Below are 14,800 nucleotides of genomic sequence, written 5' to 3'. Positions count from 1 at the left end.
CCTCTGGGAGCTACCCAAGACATGCCAATGTGAGCCTGTGGGAGCTACCCAAGACATGCCAATGTGAATTTAGCCCTATTAACAATTTTTAAAGCCTTAATTTCACCGCACACATTACAATCCCCTTTAGATCCACCAACAACTATATTGATTGGAAATATAAACAAATTGATTGGATATCAGTTTGTTTAGGTCTTTATACTACATTGTTTTGTTACTTCTAAAATTGATCATACAAAGATTGTAATATGTAATTGAATTGTATTTATAATGTTAGTTAATATTAAACCACACACAGTAAGCATGAAGATGATAAAAGATGATGAAAGCTCCTATTAGCCGCAATAAAAATCCTGAGAAAAATGTTTCATTAAGCTGATTACATAGATAAGACATACTGAAAAACTAATGCCTAGCAGAAGAGCATTTACACTTCAGTAGTCTTTGTTCTCATGTGCAAAAACTCTAGATCACCTTCTTAGAGATATTTTACTAAAGAAAATACCAAAATGCAGCATAACAAGGGAACCATCAAGTAATGATAAAGTAATTGGCTTTGTAAAGCTAAAAAAATCATATTTGGGACTTCTGGTATCCTCGTAATTTAACCCTCTTGATTTACCTGGGGTCAAATAGGAAAAAGGAAATACCTGGAAGAAAAAATATCCCTGAAGAAAGAACAGAAAGATATTTGTGTGTGCAGCATTGGGTAATAAAACTACACAGTGGTGTGATTGTTAAGGTTTGGCAGAATTCCAACCTGTAATTTTTCTGCATGAATAATTCAGGGATTTTGATGTGTTTTCCTTCCATGTGATTCTTCTTTATTATTGCTGGGTTGCTTACAGTCTTCAATTAAAAATGTAATGATCATATCACCACTGACCTATTTTTTGTCTGAATTAAGTCCTGCATCACCCAGTACTGTGATCAGTAGCATGGCTGTCAGAGATTCACCCCCTGCATTCCTCTGGATTTGTGACATCATTTTCCCTTGTGCACTGTGGACCTGATTTATTAAAGCACTCCAGAACTGGAGCAGATCATGGGAGTACCTGGGTGTTTCAGAGCTTTGATAAATCATACCCATTGTTTGAATGTTCGAATAAATATAATTTTATTGACAAATATATATACTCATTTGCAGAGCTACTAGAACAATAAGTATTAGAGCATGTAGTTCCAAAAGAAATATGTGCATCCAAATGAGTGCCACTACTACTCCCTGTCTACAGATGACTATGAAGAGCGGGTTCTTGTTCAGTGAGCCTACTCTTGCAAAGGTTAAATATTCTTTTAGGTTGTGGAGAATGTAAAGAGCAAGTTTAATAACCTTATTCTGTGGTTCCCACAAGTTTCACCTAGGTGTAACCTGTTCCTTACAACTTCACCCCAACAAGATGCTTTCAAAAAAGCAGTAACAAGGACAAATGCAACACTCAAAGACCCTGCACATAATACAGTATGTGCAAAAGATGGAAACTTAACTTGTTAGATGCAGAAAATAAACAAATTATTTAGGAAACACATAACAGCAATTTCACTAAAAGATTGCTAAAAATTGTTTTTTAATGTGGAGAGCACATTTTGTAAAGCACACCACTTTATTTAATATATGTTTCATACTACTGCTCTATAAAGAGGCCCCAATAGTTCCATTGGAACTCCTCTTTAATGCCAAACAAAGCTGGATAATCCTTTACTTATATAACTTATATAAGTGCCGGTCCCATAGACGCAACTGCCCCCCCCCCCCCCCCACACACACACACATGATTGGAAATATATTGGCCTTAGGCCTTAGACCTTAACTATCCCACCTGCACACCTCCATACTTACCTAATTCTTGTATTCCCCATGTTGCAATATTTGCGACCTGTTGTTTGGCCTCTTCTCCCTAAAGACTGTGTGTGCATGCCATAGTAGAATGTCAAAGAATTGCCTCTGACCATTTTTATTCCTTTATGTTAAATTTATTTTCCTTTCAGATAACAACTCTGGTACACAAAACACAGGCACTGGGTCTGATTTAATAAAGCTCCCTACACTGATACTCCCTACAAGATAGACTACCATGAATGACCTAGCAAACCTAGGAAAGTCAGTTGCTATTAGTTGGCAAATGTTTTGAATATTGGACTAAATCCATATCAAGTTTGGTAGATCACCCAGATTTACACGCAAAAATCTATTTTCACCAGTCTTGGAGACCTTTAATACATCAGTTAGAATGTCAACCTTCCTAAAATTATGGCTACAAAAAAAAAAAAATTTGTTTTTTTTATTTTTGGTCTATGGTCTATTTTTTTAGACCATTTTCCATGTCCCATGTCCCTCATTCAACCTGCGCATCACAATTCCTAACTAGTTCTTACAACCACTTTATAAAAATGTTTACTTTGTCAGAGCTGTCCTTGTGATGTCCAGGCATGCAGTATAATCCAAGTGGTGTCTATGGGAATGTCTCCCAAGTGTAATAATTGTGGCAGACCATAGGAAACACAGGTACTACAGGTAACACAACCAGTGATCTTGAAGGTGATGATTTTTAGTATTCCTGTCTACTACAGAATAACAAAGCTTAGTTTCTTGTTTTTTTCAAAATCATCTAACAACCCAACACAATACACAAAATAAGAAATCTCCAATAAAAGTCATCATATACAAAAAACTAAAGTGTATTGTCCATAAGTAAATAACTTAGGTTATTATTGTAAAGTTTATCTGAAAGTCATGTTTGGTGTGACTTTCACATTTTTGCATGGTTGCTGTTCAATAATTTAATGATGAATCTTCCTCTAGTGGCTGTCTGCATGTCAAATGCAATCAGTATCCTTTATGAAGGGCCGAGGTACGAGATTACTGGATAGGAAAATGCTTTATCAACATGCAGACTTAAATTCACTTCCAATTTAAACTAAATTTAACTGAAAGTCCAAATCATTGTTATAATAATGCATATGCATTGTGTTATAGTCTCTGCTGAATGCTGAATGTAAAATAGTAGTGAGTGAGTGATTCAGTAAAGATGAACATGAAAAATCAATTTGTATCAAACTAACCGTCTTACCCAAATGAATACATTGGGCCTAACCTCTTCAAAACTGGAGAAGATAGTCGATCGTGGGAGAACATGGTTGATCCTGCAACCATGAAATGGATCTGATGATTTTTCAGAAACATATTTCAGGTTTGCTGGATTATCCAGGTTGTCCAATCATCATCTAATTCTCCAGGCTTAGAAAGCTTTATTAAATCAGGCTCAAAGCTTTATTAAATTGTGTTAATCTCTCAGATCTCTCCTGGCTTATTAAGTTTATCATTTGGGTTAAGGGGATGTACACACGTGCAATAATTATTGTTGGAAAGGATCTTTCACAATCCTTTCCAACGACTAACGACTGCACTATGCATGAACGAGTGCTGTACATACAGCACCGTTCTGCTCTATGAAGAGGGGAGGGAGAAGAACAATGGAGCGTCACCCTGCTCCACCCTGCTCCCTTCACTTGCTCCATGATCGTTCTTCATCCATCGTCTGTAGATCCGCCAGGACAATCGTTTCAACGATGGACAACGAGCGCTGTACACATGCCAGATTCTTGTCCGATATCGGCCCTGAGCCAATTATTGGATAAGAACAATTGCACGTGTGTACCCAGTCTAACTTTTTCCCCATTCTATACATGCTGATAAGACATCATGGCTTTTACCTCGTCCATGAACATTCAATACACATTGCATTGATTGCAAGTGGGTCTTGGGGATAAAAAAGTGCAGTCCCAAAATGTGTCAGTGCAGTGACAATAATCCACTGATTATGGTATTTGAAAGTCCATATATTAAACGTAAGAACAGATAACATCCTTAGAGTCATCAAAGTTAAAATAATTCTTTCAATACACGTTAGCATAGACACATTGTACAGCCCATAAATCATGTCCCAAAGAGTGGATGCTGTGTTACCTTCCAGTTTTAGTAGTACAGGCAATCCTTGTTCCAGCCAGGTCACACCTAAATGACCCTATCACTAAATGCTAAGGACACAGCAGCCATCTTTAGGCAAAACACTCTGCATTACAGATCAAACATTTAAAAAAATAGGCAAAGTGATTATTATCTCACTACACACAAATGCAGTAAGCTGGAAAGTTATGAAATATGGAAAATAAAATAAGGGGATGAGTACATTTGAGTAAAGCTGACGCTTGTCCTCAGCCACATCTTTGACCACAGCACATATATGTGTGTATTGTGCAAAGGATTTTATTATCTTTAATTTGTCACATATTATACATATAGTAAAAGTATCTATAATAAGCCTAAAAACTGGTGTCTCAAGTTGTTTTACATGACTTCAGCACCTCCTACTAATCTAATCATAACTCAGCATTGTGCTATCATCGACCTCATCCACCCAAGTCTGGATTTCAAAATAAAAATAACCTTTTCAGCAAACCTGACAAGAGTGCTGATTGGACTATTCAAACCTAGCATAATGATGATTTGTCAAAAGCTTAAGTCTAAATGCTAAATAATACTAAAAAAAATGAAACAAAGGGGAGCTTTTTAGGCACTGATCATCAAAAAAAAACTTAACTTTTATTTTCACACTTTAAAAATGAATACATAATTCTATTCTCCGAAACATCACTGCTAAATTAAAAGAAAGCGCAAAATCAGTTAAAAGCAACCAATTCAATTGTACAAAGTCTCACAGTTAAAAGATTTGAAAGTTTCGAGGACAATTATGTCCACTTCCTCAGGAAACAATAATGAGACCTGCAATTGTAAACATGCAATATTCATAATTGTAAACATTGTGAACAACAGTGATGTGTTAGAGAATATAATATTTCATTCATTTGTGTGTGCAAATAAAAGTTACGTTTTTTTCTGATGATCAGTGCCTAAAAAAACCCCCTTTTCATTTTTATTTTCGTTTCATTTGTTCTGTATTTATATCTGCTGCGCTAGCTTAAAAGTGGCACACTATTTGTATGTGATGGGTACTCTGTGTCACTTTTTATTGTAACTCCCTGCTTAGGCATTAAACAATATATAATTTGGACCAACTGTTTCTCCATTGAAGTAATTTCCATGTCAATGTACTTATCTATATCTATATTGCTTATACGCCCTGGTACTCAAAATGCAACAGTGCAATGTTTATTTTATATAAATGTGATACAATGCATGAAAGATATCATATAGCTAATAGAACACTCTATCCACCCTTCTTTTTGATTGGGGCCATATACAAATCTCATATCAATGTATTAGTAACATAAAGTGAGGCTTGAAGCAAGGTGGGTGGAATGAGCTAGGTGGATGGAGGAGTAAAGGAAGGGTTAGAGTAAAGGAAAGGTCAAGGTTGGGATTGGGCAGTTTTTTAAAACAAAGGGAGGGGTTACGGAAGATTTATACAGGTAAGACCAGAGGGGTTAGCAGCCATTTTGTACATTTTAGGAGATAAATTACCACCCTGCCTTCCCTGTAATCCGAGTAGCAGTTGTGGATTTAGGGGGGGGGGGTGGTTGAGGTTCTTAAGGGTGATAGAAACTTCTGGTTTTGTATTGAAGTTGGGAGGTTCTGTGTGTATGCAAAAGAGAACATTCCTGATGCTGTGCAGCTGGTAATAGGAAACAAAAGAAATGGTAGCACCTCTAGCTGGTGATCTGGTGGTGGTTAATGCCGCAAAGGACCTGCAATCAGAGATTGGTGTTGGAGTATTCCAAGGAATAAAAACTGTGGATATAAGAGGTTGGTTGAGTCAGGTAAAGCTATGTTATGTTAACATGTCATTTATGTTATTTTAATTTTTTTGTGAAATTGATAATAAAGCGGCCATTGAGGCTATTTAATTCAAAAATGAGGTATGTGTGTTTGTTAAGAATAAAGGGGGAGGTAAATGTAAGGATTGAAGTAAAAGGCAAGCCTCCGACCTACCTATGTCAAGATCATAGGACTCAAATACCTTTCCATGAGAATGTACATGATTTACATGATACAGAAAAGAGACAAAAATCTGAAAGAAGGAATATAAAATAAATCAAAATAATTAAAGGAATCTAATTATATATAAATTAGTAGAACAGCAACATGTACAACACATGTAGCCTCTTGGGTTAAGATATAAATATGAACAATTAAATGTTTAGCATTTACTGTGCTGCTGCTGTACTTCCCTTTATCAAACACTGTTAGAAATAGCAAAATGTTTCCACACTAATTTCATCATCTGTTCCTACTTATGAGGGTGACAACAAAAAAAGATAAAAACTCGACAACCGTTTCAAACTGCTGTCATCTACCTAAAACAATAAATCAATAAATTAAAGGTCAGCTTTGGTTACTATTAAATCCAAAAATAAAAATGTTATCTTTGATGTCAAGTATGTCAAGTCAATGACAATTGGCTCACTTTAAACTTGGTGTGTAAAAATCATGTCATTTATAATATTGAAACACAATTAGATTTAGTTTACAGACGGGCTAAGGCTCCAAACTCAACATTTTAGCATTGTGCCAATTGCAAGAAGTACTGTATGAGTACAGAGTACAGGGGTCAGAAATATGTAGTGTATAGCAAGAATAAAAGAGTGCAAATCTTAGAACTATGTAATATTCAGCACAGAATGCATAGATGATGTAAGGGAGTGACTTTGCAGGACTGTGGAGGACTCTTAAACACTGAAATTCAGTAGTATTTCCATTATTTATTTTAGTGGTACTGATAATGGTCCCCTTAACTTTAGAGGTTCAGTGGTGAATGTCCCTTTAATTATTGGGGTTCAGGGGAGGTTAGCAGTGAATTCTCCCTAGATGGCTAATTCTCAGCCCCTTGCATCCAACCTCTAGTGAGGACCAAATGCATCCTATTTCCAGCACAATTAGATAAGTAGATTGTACATAACATTCCTTTTTTCAGTAAACTCTACAAGACACATCAAATGCCAGTGTGCTGAGACATCATGCACCGGAGTTTAAGGGGTGTCTCCTTTTAAAGCTAATGTTTAGAAGTCCAATATTAGGATACAATGATAATATAATTTACTGATAACTCCACACATTCTCTTATAATATACATGACATGTTTTTCATTTTTTTACCATCATACCACATATCATACAAAATGTATTTCAAATGTGGTTTCAAGTTCAATACAATAGTTCACCAATCTATGCATTGCTTTTCCGCTTCCTTTTGATATTTTTTCTTTTCTAAAAAATCTCCTGTTGCGTGTCTCCAGTCTCTTACACTTTCTTGTGGCATACCTTCAGTCTCTGACAGCTTACTGTAGCAATACATTTGCTGAATATTATGTGCAAGCCTTTAGTAATGTCAGTTGACATAATCAATGCCCCATATCAGATAAAGTTGATCAGCACTGGTTTACAAAATCCAGTGGCTATTCTTCTTCTATTTGGAATCAAAGTATTTAGGGGCTTGTGGAGAAAAATGTACTTTCTTGGCCTGATTTATTAAACCTCTCCAAGGCTAGAGAGGATAAACTCATCAGTCAAGCCAGTGGATTCAGCAAACTTGGAATGGATTTCTTCAAAGTCATTTGCTATTTGCTAGCAAATGTTTTGAATCCTGGACAAGATCCATTCCAGATTTGCTGGATCACTGATGAAAGTGTATCCTCTCCCGCCTTGGAGAGCTTTGATAAATCAGACCCACTGTGTCAGTAATAGAACACATACATATTACTCTCCCTTTAATTGGTATTGTTTTTATAAAGAAGTATACAATTTTCCTATATGACCTATTAGATAACAAGGGCTGGAAAACCCCCACAATGTCCTGTCTGCTGTACTTGTATATCACAAGGAGTACCCAAATGGATATAGTAATCACCTGAACCAGAGGTGTAGGATTGACCACAAGTAGTTTCATAGCTAGTGATAAGTTTGTCCGCTGTCCATTCTTTACTAGCGACTAGTGTTGGTCGAATATCTCACTATTTGATTCGACAGCTATTCGATCGAATAGTGAGATATTGTTCGGGTGATCGAATGCCGAATTTGAACACCATTGAAGTCAATGGTGGGAGAATTCAGGCTTTTCTTTATTAGGACTTTTTTAGTTGTATGTGTTCTTGGATAGAGTTTCTCTATCTAGGAACAGAGGGAGTCCTGTGTTCTTGGATAGAGAAACTCTATCCAGGAACAAATACTACAGGGCTGCAACAGTGATCCTGATTGCTGTTGCCGCACTTTACTAGTAGTATGTGTTCTTGGATAGAATTTCTCTACCCAAGAACACAGAGCACTAGATGTGATGAATGGGGAAACTTGTCCCCATTCAACCTCTAGTGCCCGGGGATCGCCTGCAGTCACAGGTGTGACCACAAAGTTCCCACGGTCATGTGACTGTGGGAACTGAACTGCAGAAGATCTCTGCAGTTCCACTATGATCCCAGGGGCACTACAGGTTAATCTACCTGTAGTGCCCCAAGGATAGCACACTCTTCTTAACATGCCCTGCACTAGAGGTATCTCTTACTCTGTAACACACTTTCCAGCATAGTAATATTATACATTTGTAACATTTTTCTCGCAGTAAATAAAAGAAAAATGTAACAAATGTATCATAATATTACTGTGCTGGAAAGTGTGTTACAGAGTAAGAGATATCATGTCATTGTAGGATAACTTGTAAAAAAAAAAATTAAATTTTAACACAAACACTCAATAAATTATTTTACCATTAATATTTATTTTTTTTATCAGAATTTTTGCCGTGGAATCTAGTTTTTTTTTCGGGTCGGGTCTATCCGAATTCGAACAGCCATATTTAGGACGAATATAAGGACAACCCGAAATCGAACACCAACACTACTAGCTACCTAAAAGTCACATATTAAAGTAATCGTGTAGTTTGCCTATTCAGGGCAAAAAAAATGCTTTGCAAAATATAGTATGCGACCTGAAGTGTTGGTCCAATTTACCTCTATTCAGTTTGCCTGATAGTTCCGTCAACAGTTTTCCCAAATAGACTGATTCGGTAGCCAAATTTGCATCCTATTAAAGTCAATGTGATCAAAATTATTATATCAGTAGTAAATTATTCTATTTCACGAATATATACTTTTTTTAAGCTGAAGTGACAAAAAGGCTGCTATGTCAGTTTCAATTATACTATTACTGTCATTAGTGTCTCATTCAATCAGATAATCAATCCACTACAACAAGAAAAAGTCAGTTTCTAGTAAGGAGCTACTCATATTAAAAACGTAATGGGACTAACCAGAAAAGAAATATGCCAGCTGAAATGACAATGAGAAATTACATCCTTGCATCACCCTTAATAAAAATGCCAGGAATATTATTAAAAGTACTGCTACAAGTCCTGTAAAAATGAAAATTGTTGTTTTGATTCAATATTAGTCATAGCTTTGGGTCATAAATATAAATGCAAAAGGAATCCCTGAAATAAAAGTTCTGTAAGTAAATGTAAGATCAGACTCTGTCAACTTGCACTCTTTATCCAGCTTGCAGCAGTTTCCAGCTGATGCTTTTAATTAGCAATTTTGTGTATAAATCAGGAAGCCTTCCTGCTGTTGTTTCCATCCTATATCTAGCATCATTTCTGTGCCTACTAGGTGTGACTAGTGTCATCCCTAAGCTTTGTCCCTTAAAAAAACACTTTTCTTTTCACTATTATTTTCAACTTTTCTACTTCTGCTTCTGCTCTAAAAAAAATGCCTTTTTGAAATGAGATTCTTACATTCACGATGTTTCCTGTACATTTCCCTTATGATAATACTGTATTTCTACATTTATATCTGAACATCTTCATGAATATTGCTTCAGGTCAAAAAAAGGTGATCCAAGTGGACCAACTGTGAATGTAATAGATTTTTTTCTTATTCTCTAAAATAAAATAAAAAGCCCATAAAAGCCCATCGTGTTAACATTTGCAAATTGCAAAATATGTTGAAGCATGCAACTGTATCAAAACCAAACAGGAAAATTGTTAGCACAGGAGGCATATTTTTAAATAAATTTCTTTTTTTTGGACAATCAGTTTACCTATTACAGTAAGAAAGTATAATAACAGATTACTTCACTCCAATCTTTTCTGGAAGCTTTGTATTACAAGAAACTCTGTCAATGGAGAAGATAAAGTGCAAAAACATTCAGCAGTCCCAGCAATCCCCACCCCTCCCAATTTATTACAGGTAAATATCTGGAACCTTTGGATAGTGTCCCAGATTACTTTTACCTCTCTATTGTCTGCATATTCCCTGTTTGTAGGTAAGAGAACCCACCATGGGAATAGTTCAGTAGGACAATAGAAAAATAGTGGGTAGCAAGAAGAAGGGGCAAGCTTTGCAATACTAAAACATTTTGGATCTGTCAACAATGCCGAAGCATTTGGGCATTAAACCTATTACGGCATTGCTTTGAAACAAGTAAAAGCATAATACATGATACGTTATTCACAATCTAGAAAAAATGCAGATAAATATTAATAATGTCTTTCTGTATACTGACTTTCCTTGTTATTTGCAAGCTCCGGAACATAGTAGTATCACCAAAATTGCTAAAGAAGGGGGAGCTATAGGAGCATTTCATAGCTTGATTTAACAATTTCTTGGGATGGGTAAGGGGTACTATAGGCTCCTGTACTCATTCCCTAGGGTGAAAGAGTAGATATCTAGCTTGAAAGGCTGAGAGGGCTTTCAAATTCTAATAATCTCTCCGCCTGCAGACCCCCTATTGGGATCAAGTTGTGGGGATGGGTGCGACCAAAACTTCATGTGTTTCTAATGAAAAGTCTCCATGCTTTTAGTGAAACCCTCCCTATTAATAAAATTGTAGGCCCCCTCCTATATCAATGCCCCCTGCTACCATAAGGGGCAGGTAGGGGTCTGATTTTGTCAAAAAGAAAGGGACTACACAAATTTTGCCCTCTTCCTTCTTTGGAAACCAGATTTCTTTCAAAGCTGGGGTGGGGGGGACACACACTCATGCTGCCCTTCTTTACCTATAAAAGAAGGTCCCAACCCTGTGAAAGGCTTTGATTTTAGTATAGGGGGACCCCTTGCAGTTTTTCCTAATTTTGTAACCCCTTTTCTTCTTAGCAAGCAAGGTTCTTTCATAGGTAGAAAGGTGGGTGCACATTCTTGCTGCCCAATCTTTCCTAACCTCAAAGGTCACAAAAATATGAAAGGGTTCGGCTTTAGTAATGTACTGTGGATATGGTGTAATGGATTGTCAACTTTTTGGTTTTGTACTAAAATTAGCTTTCAATAAAAGCGTTGACATCTTTACTTTATGCAATAACCTTGCACAAGTCTAAATAATTTTTTCTGTAACAACTGACTTTTTTATTTTGACCTTAGGAGTGGAATTTTTCAAGTGGAAATAAAGTGGTTAGTTTATCCTGCAAAAATAAAACACAATTTTCAAACCAGTTTCCTATATATGTGTTATGTTATGCACTGGAGAATGGTCCATTAAAAATTAACACCTATTAAACAGCTGCAGATATTAGATAATGAATGGTGGAACATCTGTAAAGCATCTACAGGGCAGCCACATTGTTGGTCCTAATACAAAATAAAATAAAAAGCAGAGGGGTCTAAGCTTCAGATGATTTACCAGACTGTTTAAACATTTACCTAATGTACATATGTCTTTGTTGCTATATGTGTGCATTTCAGTGTTCAGTGAAATGTGTTTGGAAGGGAAATAGAAATAACCACAAAACCTATTAGTTTTATATAAAGTTGTAGTCTCAGCACACACTTCTGAGGAAAAGGGTTAACAGTAACAATATGTATTGAAATGAAAAATGCTACAGTTGTGGAAGGAAATATTTTGAAATACAAAACATATGTTGAGAAACTTTAGTTTGTTTATTGCAATGCAATGCCTTACTTGTTGTTACTTAGACTTCTGTTATTTGAGTATTTATAGACATCATAATATATTTACTTTCTTATTTATCTATTTATTATACCTAGAACCTAAAAAATAAGTAGCACTTCTAAAAATGGTTCTTAGCACAACAATGAGCCCTCAGTACTTGTGTCTGACATCCTAACTGCTCACAAAGCCCTCACTTTGTACTAGTGTGACATCACATGTTCTGTTTATCTATCAAGGTTTCAGGATAAGAATATTCCAAATCTGAGTCCCCATTGTTTCATAACTTCAGGAATGTTTAGAGGAGATCCAATACTTGATTAAAAAAGTAAAGTGCGTTTTCACTTACTAAATACTGAGGGCCTGATTTATTAAAGTTCTCCTGGACTGGAGAAGATACACTTATTACATTATTGGTGAACCTGGGTGATCCACCAAACCTGGAATGAATTTCTTAAAAGTCTTTTGCTATTTGTTATCAAATCCTGGACCAGATCTATTCCAGGTTTGCTGGATGAAAGTGTATCTTCTCCAGTCTTGGGGAGCTTTATTAAATCAGGCCCTGATTGTTCACATCAGTAAATATGGTAAGCCTGTGTTTACATCTGAGCCTATGAACACCTAATTGTGTGAAAACATGTACATAATTAGTTGATTAGAGTGCCAGAAGATTTTTATTTATTTTTAATGGAAGTCTGTATGCCTCCCGTAATACCATCTTGGTTGATAAAATTGAAACATTTGACCAGATTTTCAGTAGAATTTTAAAGCATAGAGCTGGAGAACAGACTTTAGATTCGTGTTGAGTCGCAGTATTCTGTTGTGGGGTCATTTGCGGCACCAAGGTCTCCTACTTAGTGAACAGGAATGGTAGGAACCCTTTTTTTCCCACACAGCCACGACAGATTGCTATATGATTTCTGGGTTTGGCTGTTTAGGATTTGTGTTACACAGGAAACACATTATAAGCCTTGCTAATATGTAGGTGTGAAAAAAAGCTCCTTGGTATCTACGAGTTGTGGAACAAATCTAGCAAAAGTTATTAGTTGTGTTGAAATGTTAAACTTCAGATATGACTAAAACACACATCTAAAATTAACAAATGATGCAAATCACAGGAATCTGAGTTTAATCCAACGTTTAAATTGAGATGGAAGGTAAACACTTTGATATCTGACCCTGTTTATTTAATTGTTTGAAAAGCCTCAAATATGTTACAAGTACATAAAAAACATTAAGTAATTTCTCTTTTTTTAGGGGAATTCTCCAGGTAGATAGCATTACCTTTATACTTACAAATGTCCTTATGCGTACCAATGAATAGTGGTTACAAAGTCATTGGACAGTCATAGATTACACATACAATGTGTCCCAAGCTGTAGGCAACTCATAGGCCAAATAGCCTAACTGCAGGAAAAATGTCCAAAGTGCATGCCACTGAAAAATTGCTCCTGTTTATAATGTATGGGGGAGCAGGTCAAGACTCTTTACTACTTCATGTTGGATAATTTTTATTATAATTTTTATTCTAAACCATTGCCATTTTCATCAACATGGTGCCTGCTTTTTAAATACTAATATTTCTTTTTGTTTGTTTCTTTTAGGGGATTGGCAAAAACTGTTATAGAAAAAGAAAGCTACATATGCGGAATAATAATGTAAAACATGTGTTTAGTAACTGCATGGTGAACATCTATCAAATCTATAATGGCATCAGATAAAAAACTTTCATTTTGTTCTACAAGGACATTTATTTTGCTGTTTATATACATCATTATTTCCTGCAGTGTGCTTATTGTACTTCTAGTATACCGGCAAGCTCATTTAAATGATCTAACTAAATTGGTGGACAGGAAATATATTTTTTTAGGAAACCGGGAAATATCTGCAAATACTCAAACAGCATTTGAATGGGTGAAAAAAACTCTTCTTAGCGTTCCTACTACGTTGTCACCGCCTGCTGAAGGATACATAAACATTAATTACTATCCATATATCATTAATGAACCAAACAAATGCAAGACTGTCAGCCCTTTCTTGGTTCTGATAATCGCAACAGTTGCAACAGATGTTGAAAAGCGAGAAGCCATAAGACAAACATGGGGAAATGAGTCCCTGAATACCGGTGTTCCTATTGTCCGTTTATTCATGTTGGGCAGTGATAGCACGGTGGACCAGAATGTAATTTTGGAGGAAAGTGAAAAACATCATGATATTATCCAGAAAAACTTTCAGGATACCTATAAAAACTTGACTATTAAAACCATGATGGGCATAGATTGGGTCTCTGTCTATTGCCCAGAAGCAAAATATGTCATGAAGACAGATAGTGATATGTTTATAAACACAGAACGTCTACTGGACTTCTTAGGACCAGATTTGCCTGTCAAGAAAAACTATTTTACAGGTTATTTGCTTCAGAATCACCAGCCACACAGAAATAGGGAGAGTAAATGGCATATGCCATATTCCCTTTACCCAGGCAATGTCTACCCAAACTTTTGCTCAGGAACTGGTTATGTGTTTTCTGGGGATGTTGCACCAAAGATTTTAAGGGCCTCTTTTAGTGCAAAATTTGTTTACCTTGAGGATGTTTTTGTTGGAATCTGTCTCGACAAGGAAAAAGTACAAGTTATTCCACCTCCAGATAGTTTTTTGTTTAATAATTATAAAGTTCCATTTAGTCCCTGTGCCTATAATAGGCTGATTACCTCTCATGAAATAGGCCCAGCTGAACTTATTGCTTTCTGGAAACTCATACAAGAAAATAAAAGGACTTGTAATACATAACTATAATTATGTTGGGCACCGTATCAGTGCTGTTTGAAAATGTTCTGTGCAATGTGGAGATCTACTATATTTATTTTGATGCATATAAATGATATTTGCATGAATTAAACTGCACAGAGTAAAACTA

General features: G+C 35.9%; 1 protein-coding gene across 1 annotated transcript in view; it reads left to right on the top strand.

Annotated features, from left to right (window-relative positions):
* The window catches only part of LOC140336759 (beta-1,3-galactosyltransferase 2-like), an 18,623-nt gene extending 3,823 nt beyond the window's left edge, over positions 1 to 14,800 (top strand). Inside the window, exon 2 of the mRNA XM_072420103.1 lies at positions 13,488 to 14,800. Coding sequence (XP_072276204.1) covers positions 13,591 to 14,673 — 1,083 coding nt within the window. The 5' untranslated portion in view covers positions 13,488 to 13,590 and the 3' untranslated portion in view covers positions 14,674 to 14,800. The remainder of the gene's footprint in view (positions 1 to 13,487) is intronic.

The sequence above is a fragment of the Pyxicephalus adspersus genome, chromosome 8 (genome assembly GCF_032062135.1).
Source record: "Pyxicephalus adspersus chromosome 8, UCB_Pads_2.0, whole genome shotgun sequence".
In the NCBI taxonomy this organism is placed as follows: domain Eukaryota; kingdom Metazoa; phylum Chordata; class Amphibia; order Anura; family Pyxicephalidae; genus Pyxicephalus; species Pyxicephalus adspersus.
Note: the sequence above shows the minus strand (reverse complement) of the source record. Positions and strands in the feature narration are given on the sequence as shown.